This window comes from Gossypium raimondii, chromosome 3 (genome assembly GCF_025698545.1).
Source record: "Gossypium raimondii isolate GPD5lz chromosome 3, ASM2569854v1, whole genome shotgun sequence".
NCBI lineage: Eukaryota > Viridiplantae > Streptophyta > Magnoliopsida > Malvales > Malvaceae > Gossypium > Gossypium raimondii.
In genome coordinates, this window is record NC_068567.1 from 25,413,984 (window position 1) to 25,437,931 (window position 23,948).

Genomic DNA, 23,948 nt, shown 5'->3' on the forward strand with positions numbered 1-23,948 from the left:
GTGTGGGAGAATGTCATGGGTTGTGCATAGGAGCATGCAACCATGACAAACTTGTGTGATCCATCGTATTTGAAGGAGGTCATTTGGCCCAACCAAACTGGCCCGGTGCCTGGAGAGATTAAAAGCCCATCTCAAGAGCTTGGTAAATATGGAAAGTGATCCAAGAAGATATGATTATGTAATCTTAGAGTTCTAATTGTATACAACTTTTAATTGTGTCTTAGAGTTCTAATTGTATATAACTTCTAATTGTGTCTTAGAGTTCTAATTGTATACAACTTTTAATTGTAGCCCTTGATGTACTTTGAGGCTCAACTATAAATAGAGATCTCTTTGCTCATTGCAACCCATTCAGTTGTAAATAAGAATTTTGAGAGTATTCACTCAAACTTTTCTCTCAAGTGTTCTTTCTCTTCTGTGGCTTTTGTTCATCTTTCAAAGTTCGTTCTTCTGCTGTTCTTCGTGGATGCCTTGAGGGAATTCTGTTGAATCCTTTATCGAGCGAGATTAGGCTGACTTAGGTGTTTTTACTGTTGAATCTGTTATCATTGCGTGTTAGACTGACTTAGGCGTTTTTAAGCAAAGAAACTGCCTAAGGCTGCACGGATCGCGTGGAAAAATTCTAAGTCCGTGACACTAGAACATAGAGACTTCTCTAATACTTTTACCAATATTCAACTCTCCTTAAATAAAAAAAATTATTCAAAACAAATGTATTACTTTCCTCTTCTTTTTCTCTTTATTTTTATTCAATCTAAACATACGGTTAATTTTAGGCTTTTTTTATTAATTGCTCTTATAACCGATTATTATCATAACTATGACACTAATTTAAAATAAAGTAATTAATGTTTAAATAAATGATTTTACGGTAATTATTTAATAAATTTAAAAAGGATTAAATGGTAAAAGAAAATTCTAAAAGATAGTTATATTAAAAATGTATGAAGTTATCTTGAAAACATAAATAGTGTTTTAAAGGAATGTATAATATATTATTATTAACAAAAAAAAAGGAAAGTATAATATTTAAAAATTAACTATTATCATAGAAAATGTATTAATAAAAGCAATTATTTAAAAGCTTGACTTATTTAGTAGTAATTTATTTTAAATAAATGAAAATTTAAAAGACATAAGTATATTTATTATATTTACATTTATTCTCATTTATATTTTAATAATATGAGTTGATGTGGTTTAATTTGTCAAATTATATAGCTTAATGGTCAGGATGTTCATCGCCTCAAGTGTAATCTGAATTCGAGTCGTTTTAATCGTATTTGTTATTCAGACTTTACTCTATTCCTATAATTGAAAACAAAAATTTGTGTCTGATGACATTAAACTCAATCAAAAGACATTTGAACACTTTATATTTGATCCATTAATAGCTTGATTAATTTGATTATTTTATGTTAAGATCGGTTAAATTGATTAAATTAACCAAATGCTCACCCCACAGTCAGCAACCAACACCCTTTAAGCACATCAGCAAAATTCGGCATTCACATTCTTGCACACCATGTGAGCAAAATACAAAATAGTTCCCTCACCCTCACCCTCACCCTCACCCTCACCCCCACCCCCACCCCCACCCCACCGCAAATACGAAGCTGGATCTTCAATATGCCAGACTGGCAACCGTTAGAAATTTAGAATCCAACGTGAGACAGATCCGCTGGCCTTTTTATTCTTCGATACCCAACAATATTTCTTTTTTAAATCAACGGCTGATATCATCTCCCACGATTTATCTACGCTTAATTTATACCCCAAAATCCTGTCCCTTTTCTTTCTCAGTCTTCTCTTTGCTTCACTAAAATATACAAACCTTGTTCTTCTATTTTAGCTGCTCTTCACATTGAGAAGCTAGCTTTTTGGTGCGTTTGCTTAGCTTCAACCCACATTGTCTTTGGTTGGTTCTGCTTCCTTTCTTTCTTTCTTTTTAATTTTCTTATTGGCTTTTTATTTTTGTGTTTTTCTTTAATCTCTAGATCTGCTGTAATTTATTTTCTCTTTTCTTCTGAATTCTGGGTTCTCGTTGATGTTTCAGTTAAGTACATTGTGTTGTTATGCTGGTTGGGTGCTTAGAAATTTGGGGTAATAGGAATATAAGTGCTTGATTTACTAATTTTTTTAGTAGCACTGTTTCTTTTTCCTTTTTCCCTTTTCCTGCAAATTTCTGATTGATGGCTGAGATATGATGTAACCGAATCTTTATTTAGTATTTTATAATTTGAACAACTTTTTAAAAAAATTAATTTGTGGTTCGTCCCTGTGGGAATCTGATTCATGATTTTTATCCTCGAGTGTTGAGTGTCGAAATGTGTTTGAAAATTGGAATTTTGAGGTTAAGTAATGGTACAAATTCCATGGAGTAGCCTGACATAAGTGGAATCTTGTGTCATCCTCACTCTTTTTGTTATTCTTCAAACAAAAATTACTAATTTATTAATCCTTTGCTAAACAGATTTATTCTTTAATGCAGTTGCGAAGATGGTTGCACACAAATTCACCGTTGATTTGAATAAACCCCTTGTCTTCCAGGTACCAAGATCATATGTTTGATTTTGGTTTATCTTGTGGAACAAGCATGCGTGGTGACAGCTATGGTGTAACTGGTTTTCAGTTCACTTATATAGTTTCTTATGTGATTAAAATAGCGACATATAGATATGTTTGTGAAATTTTTTATTGCTTCATTAGTCCTGTATTTCTTTTGTTTATTTCCTTGATTTGATTTCTTGGTGGTGTTAATTAGACACAAACTTCTTTACCACTTCTTGTTCTGTTTCTTTCATTGATTTCATTGCTTCCTTTTTTGCAGTTTAAATACTATTTAGCAATGTTAGGCATGAGGGAGATTGATATTTTTCTAGTTGAAAACTACTGATTTTGACTGTTTAATGATCTACGACAGGTTGGTCACCTTGGAGAAAGTTATCAGGAGTGGGTTCATCAGCCTATTGTGAGCAAGGAAGGTCCTAGGTTCTTTGATAGTGATTTTTGGGAGGTATTTATAAACATTTTGAAATATTTTATTAAGCATTACTGATGCACTTTGTTGTAAGTGCGTGCTAATGCATCTTTGGCTTGTTTTACTTGAAACAGTTCTTGACTCGCACTGCCTGGTGGGCAATTCCAACCATATGGCTGCCTGTTGTTTGCTGGTGCATTTCAATGTCCGTACGTATGGGGCATACACTTCCCCAAACCGCTTTAATGGTTGCTTTTGGCATTTTTCTGTGGACATTTGTGGAATATGTTTTACACCGATTCCTTTTCCACATTGAAACTAAGAGTTATTGGTTAGTTCCTTCTCTCCTTGGTTCACAACTCTTGTAGAAAAACATCAAATGCATATTTTACTTTTGTATTGCAAATTTTATTGCCTTTTCTGCGCATATTAGCCTTCATAGTATGCTAGAAAGATGTAATAATTCATTGGGAACTTTGATATAGGGGAAACACCATACACTATCTTCTTCATGGCTGCCACCACAAGCACCCTATGGACGGCCTGAGGCTTGTTTTTCCACCTGCTGCAGCTGCTATATTATGCATACCGGTGTGTTATTTTACTTCAATTCTTGTTCATATATTACATGATGATGCTAGTTAGGTCTCCCATTCGAGTAGATGACAGCTGAGTTTTGATAATAGTTTGTGTCTAATGTTCTTTTACATGGTAATTTTGTTTCCTGTTATTCTGTAAAATCCTTCAAAACCTTGAACTGTGAAAGTTTGCATCAAAAGCATTTTATTGCATGTGCAATTCATGTATCTTTGAATTATTCTGTTTACTTGCGTTCCACTTACCGTTTTTGGTCTTTACCAGTTCTGGAATCTGATTAAGTTTTGTGCCACTCCGTCCACTACTCCTGCTTTGTTTGGAGGAGGTTTACTTGGGTATGTGATGTATGATGTCACCCATTACTACCTACACCATGGTCAGCCCACCAACCAAGTTCCTAAAAGCCTTAAGGTAAGAAACTTATGTTTTAACTAGTCGCAGGCAACTTTTCTTGCTAGTTTAACACATTATCTAGAGCAGGTTGTCGCTATAAATTTTCAGCCCCATGGATTTAATGAAAGCAGATTTTAAACCTTATCAAAGTAGCAGTTAACACTTGTGTCACAAGTGTTCCGTAGCTTGATTTGATCATTTTTATTGCAGAAATATCACCTGAACCATCACTTTAGGATCCAAAATAAGGGCTTTGGGATCACTTCAGCGTTTTGGGACAGAGTTTTTGGAACCCTTCCTCAAACAAAGGCAGCTGACAGGGCTAGATGATTTAGTAGGCTAGTATGATAGCAAACATTGATTGGTTGCAACCTGTGAGGACCAAGCCCAGGTCTGGGTCTATTTCCAGGTGAAGGTATTGAACAATATTTACATGTGCTTGTATTTTATTTTTGTAGTGTTTTGGGGTTGGCATCTTATATTCCTCTAATCTTCCTATCTATATAATGAGTTGTTTGTGTAAATGCATTTTCAATTATTTGAGGAGTAGAGCTTCCAGAAGCACTTCTTTGTTCTTCTTTAACACTTTGAAAATCCCAATTATTTTGTAGGAAACTGATTGTAGTGTTAAAAATCCATTGTTATTATATTTCGTATGGGTGACCACTCTCTGGAAAAATTATTTAGGAAAGGGTTTCTATCCCGATTCTCATCATTAAGAGCTGCATTCGATTCAATATTTGTCTCCATTAAACATTTAACCCTTAAGGATACTTTCGCCCATTTTTTTTTTTTTTTTGCACTTTGGTCTCAACCTTTAAATTTTAATCATACTTTTCTTTCAACGAAACAAGTTTTATAGGACATATTTATACTTTTATTTTTTTTATGTGATTAATTTTTTTATGAACTTTTTAAAATTTTATTTATTTTTAAAAAAGTTTGAAGGTTGAATGTCAAATGAATTAAAATATATAACTATGCCTGAAATATATAAATAAATATTAAATTTAAATATCTAAATTCGTTATTTAAATAAATAAAATAGATTTGAATTACTAACTTTGATATTAAACAGTATTCAAGCGAAAGTCTGATGCAAAATACAAAAACCAACATCCAAAAGTTCATATATGAATATCAGATCAATGGAAATTCCATGTGTAACATTTTTAAATAGGGTTTAGGAGTTTGGACTAGCGAATCGTTATTGACTATTAAAGGACCTAAATCGATTGGTTAACAAAGTTAGCGATTGAATTGCAAAAAGGGTGAAAGTAGGAGTAGTTGTATAGTTATTTGAGAAGAGTTGAGGAAACAGTTTCCTTCCTTAATTAAATTAGAGTCATGCACGACCTCTTCTCGTTAGGAGATCCGTTTGTCCCAAACTACCCTAGTTACATAGGAATTAAAACTCTGCCAATGAAGGATTTTAACCTTTATAAATACTAAAACTCTTTTATTAGCCATATTTCCATTCTTTCTCCTTGTTTTCTGTTGAGGTGCTGCAAATAAAAAACTAAGTTTGCTTTTTTTAAAGATTCAAGGTAAGACTCTGTTTCTACGTTGTGCTAGGTAATTAGAAGTAACTTTAGGGCCTTTAAGTAAATTTGCAACAAAGGAAACTAGGTTTGCCATAAGACCAAAATGTATCAACCTAGGTTCGCTTGAGTTATTGAATGAGTCTAAATGTGCTTTAACTGTTAGTGATATGTGTGTAAAATGTTTGTAAAGTTGCGAGCCTGGTAAAGCCGTTTACAAAAAGGGAAAGGCGAAGCTTGTTTAAAGCTTTCAGCAAACTGGTGAGTGTTTAGGGATCGCCACTTGTATGTGCGAACCATAGTGTTAATCAGGAGCTTAGGATTTTACCCTAAGTTACGAAGAGTAAGCATTCTCTAAAACTCTATTTTATGATTGTGTTTAAATGTGTGATTATTTGAACAATGATATGCGAGCTCAATACTGCTAGCTATATATATATGAACAAGATTTGCGAGCTTTACAAATTGGGAGCTCTATGTGATTATATGTTTTGCGAGCTCCTCATAAATTGCGAGCTCTATGTGTTTGTAAAATTTTTGACACTAAAATCTTTTAAGATCCGTTGGATATAATGACATGCCATAGGATTATTAGTACTCATCTTTGTGTTTTGTGATTTGGGTGAGAGGCTCTGAGACAAAATAGAAGGAATAAAGGAATGTCGAGCTAAGCTCTATTCAATGGACATGCTAGTGTGATGGAGAGTGTTAGCTTAATACAACACTTGTGAGATATGTTAGACTCTTTGAGCAAAGTGCAGAAGTTATAAGGAGATTCATTTATTCAATAGAAAAGAATATGCGAATAAGAACTAGCTTTCCAACTTATCATGTTTTATTTTTTTATATTAATTGACAGTGCGTAACTGTGAACTAGACTTCATGTAACTTTGGTGAACTTGGTTCGCAGATAGTAACTAAAGTAAGCTCTTACTTAACTTATGTTTTTGTGCGTGTTAATTGGTTTTTCTGTTCATTCACTGAGTTGTAAACTCACACACTCTTTGTAACCTCTCAGATAGGTAGCGTTGGGTGAGAGTACGCGACGAAGTCAGAAATTCAACATATTTTCCTGAGTAATCGAAATGGTTGATTTCTAGAAAAATAAGGCAATGTGGACCAAAGTTATCCTAGAATTTAAGTCGTATTTTATTATCTCCTAGAAATGCTTTATGTAACTACGAGTTCTTAATGATTACTCGTGCTAAAATTTAGGTATATGGATGATATGTTTTCTTAAAAGTTCTTGCTCATGTTTAATGAATTTACATTCATGTATAAATCAAGATTTAAACAATTTAAGTGGTATTCACATAGTACCTTAATGTGCAAGCCCAGCTCGTCTAACCCGAAGGGTTCGTGAGGACTCTTAAAATGGGACAATTCACAGTAAGGGGTTTGCCATATATTTAGAGTAGTCATAGCTCGCCAAAATCCATATGCAAGACTCTGAGGAGAGTTTGCTCAACCTATTACTTCCTAAGTCCCAAATCGTGACCCACAGAGTGATGACAAGGAACAACTCGCAAGGGCTATTCTTAGCTTTCCTATTTTAGAGCGAAACATTGCTGCGAGGTAACATACTGCGAACTTAGGGTGCGAACCTTAAGAACGCAATCCTTGAATCTTTCATACCTTAATCCATGGCTTAAAATTTTCCATTATATGATGACATATAAACCTATTAATGTGCGGTGTGTTGGAGGTTTGTGGGTGTTGATCGGAGAGTCACTCTGGTGGTTAATGTGACACCTTGTATTTGGGTTAGACTGTCCCGGTCAGGTTTGGGGTATTACATTCAATGGTATCAAAGCCATGTTTGGTTAATTTGTTAGGTTCACTAGGCTCGATAGGTTTGATGGGTGGGTTTACTAGTTGTTTGATTGTTTTGCAAACCCTACCATGCGAACTTTCTATTATACGAGCCCATAAATAAATTTTGGGAGATTGTTTGGAATAGAATTGGGAACACATTGCCTTTATTAGCATGTTCTTTTAGGTCATGCCAAGGATCGCTTCTCGCTACTCACCTACGTAGTTGTTTTGTGTAATTAGAAATTACAGGATGCCTATAGGATCAGTTAACATTAGTGCGAACCGTGCCAACTAGGGTGTGAGTAGTGGTAATGAAACTACAAGCCCTCTAGAGGGTGACAGGACTTCGAAACCACTTGTGCGACCTCGCAGGGAAAATGTTCTAGATAAAAGTGTGGAACCATTGGTACAAGCCATGATCGGGGCTTTCCAATGTGTCGCTAATACTAATACTACCCCAGCCAATCGAGGATTGCCTTTAGAGCGTCAACAAGCCCTAGGTGGGAATGAGTTTAGTGGTATCAGGGGAGCTGATCCTACAAAGGCAGAATATTGGCTCGAGGTGTTAAGAAGATGCTTGAGCAAATGACTTGTACAGAGGAGGAAAAGCTTGGATGTACTGTGTCGTTACTCACTGGCAAAACCCATCGTTGATGGAACACTGTGAAGTAAGGAACTGCTATGAATCGTTTGACTTGGAACTTCTTAAATCTTCCTTGAAACATTTAAGAAGAACTTCATAGGTGAACAATACATGGAAGGTCGCAAGTGAGAATTTATTAAACGGGTGCAAGGCGATATGTTAATAGCTGAGTATGAGGTAAAATTTGTGCGACTTACCTAATACGCAGCTGAGATGGTCTTTTTGGAAAGGGATCGCTACAAAAGGTTTCACTTTGGATTGCATCACAACATCCAAATTTATCTGGTAGCACATAACAGGGCGAACTTCGATGAGTTGGTTGAAAAAGCGAGAGCCGTTGAGGAGATTCGAATAGAGGCTCTGCAAATTAGAATGGGGTTAGAGAAAGGAATGACTGGACAGTCTGGACAAACGACCAAAGAGATCGCGAATCACGTAACTCTAGCATAAATGTAAAACGTAATTTTCAATCAAATCAGTCGCGATAGCAGAATAACACCGTGGCTGGTATTAGAGGCTCACCTAGACCGTTTAGTTGGCCATTCTATGAACATTGCGAACGTAGGTGTCCTAGAGAATGCCATAAATTGATTGGGGATGCTTTAAGTGTGGATCCAATGAACATATGTTAAGGGACTGCCTAGAACGAATAGAGAGGTTGCAAACTCAGAGCTCAACCCTCACCCTAGTGCGACCAGGGGCTCACAGTTGAGGTCGAGGTAGAGGTGGTGATACAAGACAGGCTAGGCAACAATCCTAGCATACACACTCGTACATTTTGAGCGAACTGGCCTGTGAGTTGGGAATTCCAGTAGGAATCATAGATGTAGGTATGATAGTCATTAGTTTGTTTGGTGAGAGTGTTCAAGTCAAAAGAGTGTACCTATAACACCCTGTCTGATAACCAAATTTAGCCTAAAGAAGAGAAGGTCAGGGAATAGACCCTAACGAAGTAAAGTATTAGATTTGGCTAAATGTTCGAAGTCTGTAGGCGCTCCCGAAGACGAAGCCTTTTCTACATGAACTGGTCGGTAGAAAACGAATTGGTAAGGTTTTACCCACCTAAATGATGTTTTGGCAGAGCCGTAAGAGGAACAACTCATGTAGCAATGATGGAAAATCATGCTTTATAAAGCAAGAAACTTTTGTTAAGCGGTATGCGCCAAGTTTGTCTAAGCTACAATCTTAGTTACATTCCAATGAGTGGTTGGGAACAAACCATGAAATGAGTTCACATGCACCTAAATATGCGTGCGGATGGATTGTCATGTACGTTTCTCTACAGTTGTAAACCACTCATACAGCTGAATGGTTAGGATTGTGACAAGTGTCAAGTTATCATAAGGGAATTGGTTGTATAAATCTAGGTTAGCAGGGTTATCCTCATCCTTCTTCAATAAGTATTTCGGCTTAGGTCTATGGAGAACCAGGATAGATCCTTTAAGTTGAAGGTAGGAGCTAGATCTGAGCTTAGAGATGCCCCTGTTAAGGTAAGGTTCACAACCTTACATGCTATGCTGCCAAAGACCATATCTGTTTAGCTTGATAAAGTAAGCATGGTAAAGTTTTGTTATGAGATTTTAGTATTCAAAGTGGAAAGAAGAATGAACTAAATGTACTGATCTTGATGAGTTTTGATTTATCATTTAGGGGCTTGTAACAGCCTCTACCTGACCTGATCAACCGGATCCGAGTATTGGGTGTTACACCTAAAGACTGACATATTTAGACTCTTACTTTACTTTCCTATGTAACTATTTGACTAATAAAATTTCTAAGTCTTTATAACTGAAATACCTCATTTCACTTATTGTGTATAACTCTTGTACAGTGTAAAATCACATTTACAATCTGAATAATATAACTATTGCTTTCACCTTACTTTTATCATTATATAGAGTATTACATTTTATGCGCAGACTTTAACTTCGCCATAAGGCTTTTCTTATAAACTTATGTGTTATCGTTACTTATAACTAATCGTATGACTCTCTTAGTTTTTTCTTTGGCATAAACCGTAACTCTACCACAACTTTTTCTTCTTTGTATGTATATTAGAATAGACCGTCGCTCCTATTGCGTAGCCTTAGAATCGTCTCTCATCTCCCTTATTTCTAACAGATCCTACAATCAGAGACAACTATAATAAATTCATGAGAACTTGTGAGGCATTATCATACATTTATTCATCATTCCATATTAAGTATAAACATTGCACTTCACTTTATGGAACCAGCCAGATACTCATCTAACTCAGCAAAACATGTATTAAATCTTTATATACCTTGTACTCCTTCATATTCTATAAACATTCTTACCTTAGTTGGTATCATTTGACTTACAAGTTTGTACTGGAAACTCACTTTCCATTTCACCTTCCTACTGGTGGTCAAGGCAGATTTCGTCCGCTTCTCATCATCATGCATTTCTCATCATTCTTTCGTTGTCTCAAGCTGGATAGTTACGATTCTCTTCAACATCTGCCACTTTGGTGTTGCCATTGGATCTTTGTCCTAAGGCCATTTCACAGACAGTGCCACTAAGGCGTATTCTTTACTTCAGATGTCTTCCTTTATCTTTGGAAGCTACAAACACATGTTTGATCAATAGATAGCCACGAAGGCGTCCACTTAACTTAAATAGCGACAGAGGTATCCATACATCATTAGATAGCCACAAAGGCGTCCAGGTACATTTAATAGACTTCGCCACGAAGGTTGTAATATCCCTAAACCGGGTCTAGTAGTTTCGAGTATATTTTTTGGGTTTCGAGGGTGGATTTAGGAATTTATCGGGTTAATAGTAATTTTTTTAATTTAACTTAGGAGGTCAATTTCATCTAAATTCGATTAAACAATAATCTGGAAAAAGAAAAAAATATTTTTAGAAAATTAATTTTAAAGTAATTAAATAATTATTAGTGAAAATAATTAATTTGGGTCAAAAAAGAATTTTAAAATAATTTTTATTAGGAGTTAATTTAAGTTGAATTTAAATATTAATTAAATTGGATTTGATTTTAAAATAAGGAAAATTTTGGAGTATTTATTTTAAAAAATAAACCTTTAAATTCAGAATTTTGGAGGGAAAGGATCAATTGATAAAGTAAGGGAATTGTGGGAGTGGCCATTGGACAAATTTCCCAATTTTTAAATTTCTGATGGGTCATTTCAGTTTTAAACGCAATGCATCTAGCCTACTTTTCACACCATTTACATCATATTAGAAAGCTATAAAATTCATTTTATTTGCATGGTTTTAAAGATCTATCATTAGAGAATAGATTCAACAAATTTCCTTATCAAAATACTCTCTTTTCACCCAAAATTATTTACAAAAGTAGCCAAAAATATTTTGAATTTTCTCAAGATTCTTGAATCAAGATTTTCAATCAAAGGATTTAGAACGAATCGAAGGAGAGCTGGAGTGATCGATTTTTGTGAGGAATCAAGTTTTTGACTTGATGATACAAATCTGGTAAGCTTCGAATCTTGAAGAGGATCGAGCTAATTGAAATTGAAGCTTGGATTTGCTTGGTTGATCACTTGGTTGTGGTTGAGTTAGTTGTGTGGTGAGTGTTATTAAAGGGCGATTTGGTAAATTTCCCTCACTTATGCTTAATTGGATGATTAATTACTGATTGCAAATATTTAATTAAGTTTTGGTTGGTTAATTTTGCAAGATTATTGATATATGTTTAAGTGATGAAATTTTTGTTAAGTGTTGGTAAGTGAGCATCTAGTGATTTTATGTGCTTAATTTGATTGATTATAATTGTGAACTAAGCAAGTATGTTGGATTTTTTTGGTTCATGGTATGTTGATATTTCAATTGATAAATGAACATTGATAATAGGTAATTGGTATGCTAGATTTAATTTGATGTTAAAATGGCTATGTTACATGATTCACATATGCATTTTGACACTTTAAATTGAGCACATTATTGACTGAAATTATTTTATGATTGATTGATTATATTGGCATTATAGGATGGTGGATCCATTGGATATAGTTGGCATGCCATAGGATTTGAGTACTCACCATATTGATATGTTATTTATGAGAAATGAGGCTCTAGGTGGACTGATTTGGAGTAGATAAAGGAGTGTTGAGCTTGTGTCTCCATTCAACGGGACTGATTTGAGGCGATATAAGGGTGCATGTGGCCTTGGCCCGCTCAATCTGAAATTTATTCTGATTCTAATTAGGAGTAAGGAGATCCGTTTATTCGATGTATGATCACCCGATTAAGCCATGATTGTATATGCCAATATAAATGTATGAAATGTTATATGCTAAATTGATGATTATATGCCATGATTAATTATGATTTTTGATACATGGTTGAGCATATGACATTGAACTATTATGGATTGATATTGTGATTGAAAATTTGTATTTGATTGGTTTCAATTTAAGCATGATTTGGGTGCTAATTTACTCGTCGTTTAATTAACATTCGCTGAGCTTTTAAGCTCACACCCTCACATTCGTGCAGTTAACCGATGGGATTGAGGAGCTGAGGAGTCGAGCAAGAGAATTCCAAGAGATTAAGGCTCGGTAGAGATTTAGTTACACGTTTTAGAGATGTTAATCGGGCATTATGGAACTTCCAGGGCTTAGTTTAATTTTGGTTGTAATTGGACTTGGACATTTGACATTTCTAATTTTGGATGGTTTTATAATAGCATATATGCATGTTTGAGTTTGATTATTGAATAATTTATGGTGTATTGTTGCTTGATAACACGGTGATTAATAACACGGTGTATGAGGCATGATGTTTACACTAACCATTGTTTAAATGAAGCATCCATGGAGTGGTTTACTAGCGACTAAGGTACGCCACTTATTTGAATTAACCGGCTGGTGATATGCATGAAATTAAATGTTTAATTCTATTTAATTGAGGCTTAATTGGTGCTAATAAATTCAATTGAAGGTGTATGAATATGTATAATATTTAATTGTAGCTAAATCGGGTTTAATTGGCCATTTAAAACTCAAAATCGGGTTTAAAATCGAATTGTTCACACAAAAAAACTGTAGTGGGCTGTTGGGGGTTTGAATTCTAGTCTTTTTAAATTGGTTCTCTGGTTCGTTTAAATTACAAATTAGTCTTGTAACTTGATAAGTCTAATTAGAGCTTTAAATGATAAGGAAGCTTGATAAAATTTTAGGATTAGACTTGTAATTGATAAAATTTGTTAGAAATATGCTCAATTTAATATTCGGGTATAGTATTGATAGTTTGAAATTGTTATGATTTAGTCCTTAATGAAAAACTTGAATTAGACATAGAAAATAAACTCGGATTAAGCTAAAATTTTTAGGGCTTGCATAAATTGACTAAAAGAGGGTTGATAAATGTATAGATCTAAATTCAGGTTAGTTTAACCGTAGGTGATAAAATGACAAAAATGCCCTTAGGTTAAATTACTTATAAAAAGTTTAAAATTGGTTCACAAACTGCTTCCACATTAATAAATAACTAATAAATGTATAAGATTGAGGTGTTATAAGGTTGGGGGTGTGTCTTGGGAGGTTGTTAGCCAAAGAGTCACTTAGGTGGCTAATGTAATGCTTTGAATTTAGGCCGATCTGTCCCGGTTAAGTTTGGGGTGTCACAAAGATGCTTTTAACAGAATTAGTCACAAATGCTCTTATCATAAGAAAATTAGCCACAAAAGCTTCACTTGACTATTTCACCACAAGGGCTCACATGTAACAAAGAACAACCATAAAGGCTTTCACAAATCAGAGAACAACCACAAAGGCTTCTACATATTGATAACTTGGTGTTTTCTGCGATAGAGATTCACCTATACTCATCATTAAGAGATTTTCCCATCATCGCCTGGTACTCACCCAACCAGCCATTTAATTATATTCTCTTCCACATAATGCCTTAGCCCCCATGACTAGGTCTCACACTATGTGGGTCTTTATTTCCCCATATGATGCCATAGCTATCCGACTAGGTCTTACATTATATGGTCTTCCCTTTCCATGGCCATGAACTTCCATATCAGAATTTGTGTTTATTGTCTCAAGAGATCCACACACGTAAGCAGACTCGTACTTAATTGACTATTTACAATAGGCTTCAACATGCATATGCATTTACATTTCTAGACATACAACTCAGACTCCTTATGCAAAGACAATCGTGCTTCGAGCACACTCATGCATGCATATACCTTTCAACAGAACAAAGACTTATCATTCAGCTAATGCTTTCTGGCATATACATCATGTTCATTCTTTCTTTTCATAGCAGAGGCGCATTGTCACTTAGGCATCAAGCCATACATGCAAGCTTATCAAATACACATTTTCACAGAATCAGCATATCACACATGCATAGTTCACATTTCCATCACACAAAAGACCATTTAGCATAGAAGAAATAAGCATATAAACATACATACAACAGGCAGTTAGAACACTCAAAGAGTTCATAGGGTGCTAATAGAACCCTCACAAAACCCTCATAAGATCCTTACGGAACCTCACAAGATCCTCACCTTTTGCAACTTCAGACATTAGATATAGGTTTCCTTTAAGTAGATCAGTAGCCCCTAAACATTAATCCATAGAAAACACATCAAGGTCTGCTCATCTAACTTATTTTTCCTTCTACTTCAAACACTAAAATTTCATAGCAAAGCTCTACCAAGTTAAACAGAACTGCTCTCTGTCAACTTATCATGCAAGGTTGAGAGACTTACCTTACAAGGACTTCTCAAGGCTGATCCTCTCATTCTAGGCTCATCGTAAAGGATGAGACAATTTTCCCCTTAGTTCACTTACCCGATCAACTAAATATTTTCCTTTATTTTAGTGGATATATGACACGTGTATTAATCCATATGATCACTAGTTAGATGCACGACAACTGTAAAGACTTGCGTATGAAAACACATATGTGACTTAACCTTGGGTCTCAACTCATCCGTTATCTTTAGTCATTTCATCAGAGCGTATCTCGTGGCATAACAATTCACACTTTGGCGTATCACGCCTTCTTGGCAGCGACCCTATTATCTAAGCCTCTTCACTGCTTCACTAGGCGTTCTTTCCTATATTGGTCATGCATCTATGTATACGTTAAGAGCATTAGTGGGGTAGATAACATCTTATTACTCAGGGCTTGCTCATACACCCAATGTTACCCTACTTCTAACTTGCCTAATTGTCAGCCTTAGATCTTTTTTAGAGTCCATTCATCTTCTCTTATCCTTACTCCACCGATGAGAGGAAGAGAGAGAATATATTTCTTCTTAACCTATTTCATGCCTCTAACTTAACCCCAAGTCCATTTTGGAACCAAATATACGTCACATCAATAAATTGGTGGTCTTATCCAAATCTTACAAATTTCAAGAATACTAATCAAGTGCTTTCCTTTGGTTCTTAACTATTTTAGTTCATATTCAATTAAGCTTTAACTGTTGTTTCCTTAAATCTTAACTGACTCAAGCCATCGTTACTAAGTGCATTTATTGCTGGCATAGACTTCTCAGCACAAGGTTTATTTCCTCATTACTTATAACAGATTTTACCAATCCTATTTACTCTAATCAAAGACTTTTTGGGTGAATCCTTCCTCATTAGCCATGACTCTTAATTTCCATGTGCCAACCTAAGGTCCGCCAACACCAAAGCGCTATAGGCGTACCCACATGTTTCTTATCTTTTAGACTAGCTTTGGCTTTATTCGCTTCTAGACTCATTCTACCCGTCTTACTCTTTCGAACAATATTCAGATATTGAGTTTCCGTCGAGCGAGATGTTACAGGGCTATTGATCTACTCGACAGAAGCCTGGATCTAGTGTTTGAAGCTGTTAAAAGTGAGCGCCTCGTGAACTCTTTGTGAGTACCTTGTAAGAAAATTGTGAGATTTTTGTGAGTCTCTAAATTGAATCTTACGTGTATGTTTGTATGTTAATCTCTTTTGTACTAAATGACTAATTTGTGAAATGGAAGCGTAGGCTATACAAGTGTGAAATGCTAATTCTGTAGAGATCTGATGAACTTGAATATGTTACTTGATGATATGCATCTATTATGAAATAAAGTATGTGCTTGATGAATGTATGCAAATGTATGTTGTGCCTGTCATGAGTAAGCCTCTGCATGAAAAGAGTGTGTGTGATGTTAAAAGAATGTGTGTTGCATGTCTGGAAACGTGAATGCATCTGGTATGATGAAGTTTGAAAGAGTAAGCCTGTAAAGCATGAGTTTGCAAGATGAGTTTATGTATGTCTAAAGGTTTCGTTGGGATAATAAACACAAATCTCTGACATGAAAAGTCCATGGCCTTGGCAGTTGAAGACCATATAGTGTAAGACCTAGTCCAGATGGATATGGTGTCATATGGGGAAATGAAGACTACATAGTGTAAGATCTAATCATGGTGGCTATGGCATCGTGTGGAAAAAGATAGAAAAGGACGGTTGGATGAGTACTAGATGATGAGAGGCAAACTTCACGATGCTGAGTTTAGGCAAATCCCTATGGTCGAAAACACCATTTGCCAAAAAAGAGCCTTTGTGGTTGATTCTGTTATATGAGAGCTTTTGTGGCTGAATCTGAATTTGATGCCTTTATGACTATCTTTGTTAAAGGACACCATTGTGGCGAATATTAAAAAAGTAAATTTGTGGCTATCTTTGCTTTTGGACACCTTTATGACTATCTATTATTCAAGGATGACTATGTGACTATCTATGTCAAAAGGAAAGACTTCTGTAGTCGCCACCGAAAGTATGTACACCTTCATAGTAATAATTCAAAAACACGAAGATTTTTCAGACTCTAAAGAAGTTAAACCTAAACATTATGATAGATTTCTCGCAACTGTCAAAATAAGGATGTGGATGAAGGAAACCAAAGAATAAAGCTTGAGACATGAATTCAGGTAAAAAGGGGATTTTCTCACCAAGTGTAGTTTAACTTACCCTTTTGTGTTTTGTGTCATAGGTATGGTTGATGCTTGGGGGGACGACACCATGGCTGCGCCAAGAAAATGGTGAAGTAGGGCACTCATGTATACAACGCAGATTCGTATGAGCATGATCAAGTCTTAGGAGTCACCCAACTAAATTACGAGGATTATGTTGTGAACCCCTGTAAAATGTATAGGATGGTTCAACTATGCAATGATAGGTAATGTCATAGACTTAAAATAATTTGAGAAGAGTTAAGTTGAATAATTATATATACATTCATGTTGTAAGAATCTGCCAACTGTAAAGGTGTGTTAAATATCTGTAAGTTCTCATGGTTTACTTGGACTTGAGTCAATAAGTAGTAATAAAAGAGAGGTATTATTCAATATAAGATGTGTTAGTAAGTACAAAATAGGTACGAGTCTGAAATCGAGTAGTAACACCTGAGATTTGGATCCAATCAATTGGGTTGGGTCGAGGGCGTTGCAAGTTTTGGTATCAGAGCCTAGGTTTAGGTGTTTCTCGGACTATGAAAAAGAAAGAAGCCTTGTATGCATAGAGTGCCAAGCATGGCTTAATCCTTCAGGTGCGTTAAAATTTGTTTTCTTTGAAGTCAATATAGAACTAATGGTTAGTTGAAATGAATATAATGATAAAGGGGCAAAAGAAAGGCAAATGATAAATTCATTAATAAGAAACGTCTTACAAAGGAAAATACAAAGTAAGTTAGTTCCCTCATTCAACGAATTTGTTGGTGGGCTTGATTGAAGCATTGTTTGGGTGGGGACACCCTTTGAGGTTTTGTTGGGACCACCACTATGCCCCGTAGTGCAGCAAAAAAATTATTTTGGTGACCCAAAACTAGGGATCCATGTACGAGGAATGAATCAAGTTGAAATAAGGTTGAAAATATACTTTATTGAAAACGTTGAAAGGATGTTGTTGATTCGATGTTGACTCCAGGCAACGAAAATGTCCCAACCTAAGATATTACTTGTTCGAGTAATAAACAAATAACTATGATGTCTCATATCTACTTATTCGAGCAAGGCCATGCATTTTTAGTCTCACTCCATCAAGAGACTTAACATAATGCTCCCATTATGTAGGAGGGATAAATCCTTTCTTGATCAACCATATATTAGTACATGGATTGTGCTATATCCAACATCAGTCTTTATAGTACAACCTGTTACGATAAATGATTTGACTATATCAAAATATACGACTCACGATGTTGGGACAATGTTGATATCAAGTTTGAGGATCATATATATAGTTATCATTATGAGTAATATTGTGACTATTACATAATAATTCAAGAAACATACTCATAGCGGGTCAGTCCAATATGTTGTTCTCTAATACATATGTATTTATTTTGACATCCCTATGTCAATAAGAATTCTTTGCCATCAATCAACTACACATTAGTCTCAATGCATTATTGTTGTCCAAGCCCACAATAATACTTGAATAAGGACCTTTTTAGGAATAATCATACTTTCTTAGGACTTTATTACAATTCAATTTATTTATATACACAGGAAAAGAAACTCAAATAATAATGGCAATGCCTTATATTAAGAAACAAGGTAAAATGAGTATGTGATTACAATAATCTCATGATCAGTCTTTAGGCATACTCTAACAATCTCCCACTAGCACTAAGATCAATCAATCATATATCTAATACTGAGAGACTTAGTGTGACGATCATGCTTCTACTGTGTCAGAGGCAATTTCAGTGGATCAACGACATTTTCATATGTTGGTACTCTGCATATTTCCACATCTCTTCGATCAATGATTTCTCGAATGAGATGAAAGCGACTAAGTATATGTTTGGATCGCTTGGTGAGATTTAGGTTCCTTTGCTTGTGTAATAGCTTCGTTGTTGTCACAACGAAGTTCTATAACATTTGATATGCTTGGCACAACCCCTATTTTAGATATGAACTTCTTAATCCAAACAACCTCTTTTGCAACCTCACTAGCTGCAATATACTTGGCCTTAGTTGTAGAATCAACTACTATATCTTGCTTTGAACTTTTCTAGCTCACAGCACCACCATTTAGGCAAAACACAAAACTCGATTGCAATCATGAATCATCCTTGTCGGTTTGGAAACTAGCATCAGTGTAACCTTTTACACTCAATTCTTCCTTACCTTCATATATAAGGAATGTATCTTTAGTCCTTTTCAAGTACTTAAGGATATTTTTAACTGTGACCCAATGAATTTCATCGGGATCTACTTGGTACCGACTCGTCAAGTTTGAAGCATACGATACATCTGGACGAGTACATAGCATGACATACATGATAGATCCAATAGCCAAAGCATACGAAATCTTACTCAAACGTTCTCTCTCTTGTGAAGTTAAATGACACATTTCCTTTGAGAGTAAAATATCATGTCTCATAGGTAGAAATCCTCTATTGGATTTTTCTATGCTGAACCTTTTCAGTACTTTATTTATGTATGTACTTTGGCTTAGACCTAAGAGTCGTCTTGATCTATCTCTATAGATTTTGACTCCTAATATGTATGTAGCATCGCCCAAGTCCTTCATAGAAAAACAACTTCCTAACTAAGTCTTAATAGACTGTATGGTAGGTATGTCATTTCGTACGATAAGTATGTTATCTACATATAGTACCAAGAATACAATAGTGCTCCCACTAATTTTATTGTAAACATAAGACTCATCTTCATTTTTGATAAAACCAAACTCTTTGATCGCATCATTAAAATGAAGATTCCAACTTCGAGAAGCTTACTTTAATCCATAAATGGATCTTTGTAGCTTGCATATCTTACCAGCACTTTTTGGATCTACAAAACCTTCAGGTTGTGTCATGTACACATCCTTTTCCAGTTTCCAATTAAGGAAAGTTGTTTTGACATCTATTTGCCAGATTTCATAATTATGAAATGCAGCTATTGCAAGTAAGATCTGGATGGAATTAAACATAGCAACAGGAGAAAAAATTTCATTATAGTCAATACCATGAACTTGGTGAAAACCTTTAGCAACTAATCACCCTTTTTATGTTTGTACATTACCATTCATGTTAGTTTTCTTTTTGAAAACCCACTTGCACCCTATGGGTTTAACCCCTTCAAGTGGGTCAACCAAGACCCATACTTGGTTTTTTGACATGGAATCCTTTTCAAACCTTATGGCCTCAAGCCATTTCTCAGAATTTAGGCTCGCCACAGCTTTTTGATTAGTCCTAGACTTATCTTGATCCATAAGTAGAATATCACCAAGTGTTGTAATGAGAAATCCATATCTCTTAGGTACATAGCATTCTTTTAAAGAATTTTGCAGTAGTTGTGTTTCTAAAATAGTTGATTATTTCGCAACAACTTGTGGAGCCTTTTGTTGTTTAATCTCTGGTACAATGATTTGTTGTTGTTCTCGAATTTCTCTGAGGCCTATTCTTTTACCACTTACTTTTCTATAGACAAACCCTCTTTCAAGGAAGAATCATGTTCGACCAACAAAAACTTTGTTCTCGATAGGATTGAAGAAATAATATCTTTTAGTTTCCTTAGGATATCCCACAAAGATGAACTTTTGAGATTTAGGTTCGAGCTTAATAGACGTCTAACATTTAACAGAAGCTTTACAACCCCAAATCTTCATGAAATACATACTAGGATACTTCTCAATCCATATCTTATATGGTGTCTGTTAAATCGATTTAGATGGAACACGATTTAGTGTGAAAGTAGCTATTTCAAGTCCATGTCCCCAAAAGGAAGTAGAAAGATCAACCTGACTCATCATTGATCGAATCATGTCTAACAGTGTTTAATTTCTCCTTTTAGAAACTTCATTCCATTGTGGAGTACCAAAAGGTGTAAGTTGTGAGACAATCCCACATTCCTTCAAAAAATTCATCAAAATCTAAGCTTAAGTATTCTCCTCCTCGATCTGATAGAAGTGCCTTAATACTTTTACCTAATAGGTTTTGTACTTCATTTTTAAATTCCTTGAAATTTTCAAGGGCTTCAGATTTATAGTGCATAAGATAAATATACCCATATCTAACTGAATTCGTCAGTGAAAATAATGAAGTATTGAAAACCTCTTCTGGCTTGTGTGTTCATTGGTCCACATACATCACTATGTATTAAGCTCAATAAATCACTAGCTCACTCACTTTTACTATTAAAAGGATTTTTAGTCATTTTACCCAACAAGTAAGACTCTCATATATCCAATTGTTCGAAAACAAAAGAATCCAAAATTCCATCTTTATGGAGCTTTATATGCGCTTTTCACTTATATGTCTCAAACGACAATGCCAAAGATAAGTTTGATTAGAGCCATTTATTTTTGATCTTTTAGTATTTATGTTATAAATGGGTCCATCTTCATCTAAAATGTAGAGAACATTTACTAATTGTGTCGAACCATAGAAAACATTATTGAGATAAAATGAACAACAATTATTCTTAATAATTATCTCAAAACATATTTTGTCTAAACATGGAATTGAAATAATGTTTCTAATCAAACTGGACACAAACTAACAATCATCGAAAATTAAATCAAGTTCACTAGGCAATGATAAAATATGTGTTCCTACAACTAATGCAGCAACTCCTAACTTGCAGGTCCACATATCCTTTAAACAGATTCCCACTCCTTTGCAGTGCTTGTACAAAGGTACAAATATGAGAACCACATCCGATATCTAATACCCAAGAAGCAGATGTTGATAAATTAATATCAATAACATAAATACCTGAAGTAGACGCTCCATTTTCCTTTGCCTTCTTGACATCTTCAAGATAGGAGGAGCAGTTCCTTTTCTAGTGTCTGGTCTTACCACAATCGAAACATTTTCCTTCCTTAGCAATTCATCCTTTAGGTTTCAATGTAGCTTTCCCTTTGTTAGGCTTGGCCTTGCCATTGTCCTTAGGCTTTGTCTTAGCCTTAGCTTTTCCTTTACCCTTATCCTTGTAGACCATTAAAATGGGCTTAGGTCCAGCCTTTTTTATGTTACTTTCAGTAGTTTGTAACATGTTGAACAACTATCCGGCAACGATTGTAGGATGACATCGGTGGCTGACTTCAAACCCAAAGGGTATTCTAGTTTTTCAAGGCTTTCAATATAACCTATTATCTTGAGAATGTGAGTTCCCACAGGAGTTCTGTAACACCCTTTAACCCTAAACCATCGCTGGAACAGGGTTACGGAGCATTACCGGATATATCAGATAACTTATAACTAGTTCACAATTAAATAACAGATATAGCATACTTGTATCAAATATGTCATATTGGTTCCATTTCATACTTATAACCAATATAAACATCATTCTACAACCGTAATAACAAAACTTTTATACTTAACCTATACATCACCTAGGTACATGCCACATTATCAAACAAAGGTACATCACTAAAATTTCTCTGAGGTCGGGACTACTTTGGATCTTTGGACCGAACATCGGATTTCTACTAACTGCATGCGGAAACAATCGTACGCTGAGCATGGGAATACTCAGTGGTATTACTATAATTCAAATTAATAACATTAATCGATAAATTATATACATTTAATTTATGTCTATAATTATTCATTAATTATCTCGTACATAAAACCAACTTGATAATTAATAACAATAAGCAATATTTCAATTCTTGTATTTAATTGTATTCATACCTTATTTCACTATCTCAATTCTATTGGATTTTTCAACATCTCATTCTAGTAACTCATTCCAATTTATACAAATTCAATCACTTTATCAACTCATTCATTATCATTTCTATTTATATTCATTTTATACTTTTAATCTTTTAATAATCAAATTAAACGTTTAAACCAACATGTTTCAATAATAATAATAATAACTAATTTTATAAAATTTTATTCAAATTAACTCATACACTATTTTTTTTATTATTTCAATTTATACCATAAATCTTTCAATAAACATTTCATATATTAAATCAACTTGTTTCAACAACAACAATAATAATAATAACTATCTTTCAATTCGATTCGTTCATTTTAAATCAATTTACACATATAATCTTTTAACACTCAATTTATACATTAAATCCATAAATAAATTTCAATAACTTGTATTCAATTAAATTCACATATAATTTCACTATTCAAATCATTTAATTTTCACTTCTCATTTTTCAACAAAAGCTATTTCAAATTGCTTTTCTTCATTTAGATTTTACATCATCTCTTACTACCAAAACCATTTCATGAATTATATCATTATCTATTTCTTGAACCCATGGTTCATACATTTCATTTTCTATATCTCAATTTAATCTTTCTTTTCGATTCATATTCAAGATCATTCAATAAAATTTATATTATCAAAATTATTCATTCACCCTATTAACTTGACTAGGACTCGACAGAGATCGCTGGATTCCACCCAAACACACCAAAATATCCAACCAAAACACACCTAAAATAAATATAAATCCTCCATAACACACCCAATATATCATATCCTCCCAAACACACCAATAAGGCATTAAATGCCTCTTCGGATAAACCGAAGCATATAATAACATAATCATCTTCTCGGCCAAGCTACAAATCTCCTCATCACATCACAAATCCTATGGCATGCCATTTGTATCCAATCTAGTCTAATAAGTTAATAGGGTATTCGAATCACATTTCAATTCAATCACTTTCTCATACTTTCAATTCCAATTTAATCACAATTTAATTCAATACATTTTTCATCTTCCAATCAGTATACCATCAAATGCTCATACATATTCATACTTCATTTAATTCCATTCAATTCACATACGATTCAATATCATTTAATTCAATATCAATATTCATCTTATTTTATTTACTAAACATATTATTCAAAATTCAACAATTGCTATTAATAAATTCAATATCAATACGTATTTATCATTCAATTCAATCATGATACTTACTTCAATTTGCTTATCATGTATATTAATTTAAATTTTAACAATTAATAATTAAATTCGAATTATGGTAA

The 23,948-nt window shown here is 34.4% G+C and overlaps 1 protein-coding gene across 5 annotated transcripts; it reads left to right on the forward strand.

The window, feature by feature from the left end:
- The first annotated feature begins 1,626 nt into the window (after positions 1–1,626).
- On the forward strand, positions 1,627–12,693 carry LOC105793938 (dihydroceramide fatty acyl 2-hydroxylase FAH1). Of its 5 annotated transcripts, XR_008194344.1 has the most exons (9): positions 1,628–1,918; positions 2,492–2,550; positions 2,924–3,016; positions 3,115–3,311; positions 3,466–3,571; positions 3,842–3,988; positions 4,181–4,385; positions 6,371–6,433; positions 6,530–6,753. XR_008194344.1 is itself a non-coding variant. In XM_052628223.1 (7 exons), the coding sequence occupies exons 2-7, from the start codon at positions 2,500–2,502 to the stop codon at positions 4,298–4,300; spliced, it is 714 nt and encodes a 237-aa protein (XP_052484183.1). In that variant the 5' UTR covers positions 1,627–1,883; positions 2,492–2,499; the 3' UTR covers positions 4,301–4,619. The 5 variants fall into 5 exon arrangements, 2 of the variants coding, with proteins under 2 accessions (XP_052484183.1, XP_012478309.1); XR_001133646.2 differs by lacking the exons at positions 6,371–6,433; positions 6,530–6,753 and adding an exon at positions 12,470–12,693; XR_001133647.2 differs by lacking the exon at positions 6,371–6,433.
- The last annotated feature ends 11,255 nt before the right edge of the window (positions 12,694–23,948 follow it).

Bases quoted from the DNA above. Each gene is read 5' to 3' on its own strand.
- LOC105793938 (XM_052628223.1), top strand. From the start codon at position 2,500: ATGGTTGCACACAAATTCACCGTTGATTTGAATAAACCCCTTGTCTTC. The intron at 3,017-3,114 runs GTATTTATAAAC...TACTTGAAACAG, and splicing joins TTGATAGTGATTTTTGGGAG to TTCTTGACTCGCACTGCCTG. The intron at 3,989-4,180 runs GTAAGAAACTTA...TTTTTATTGCAG, and splicing joins AAGTTCCTAAAAGCCTTAAG to AAATATCACCTGAACCATCA.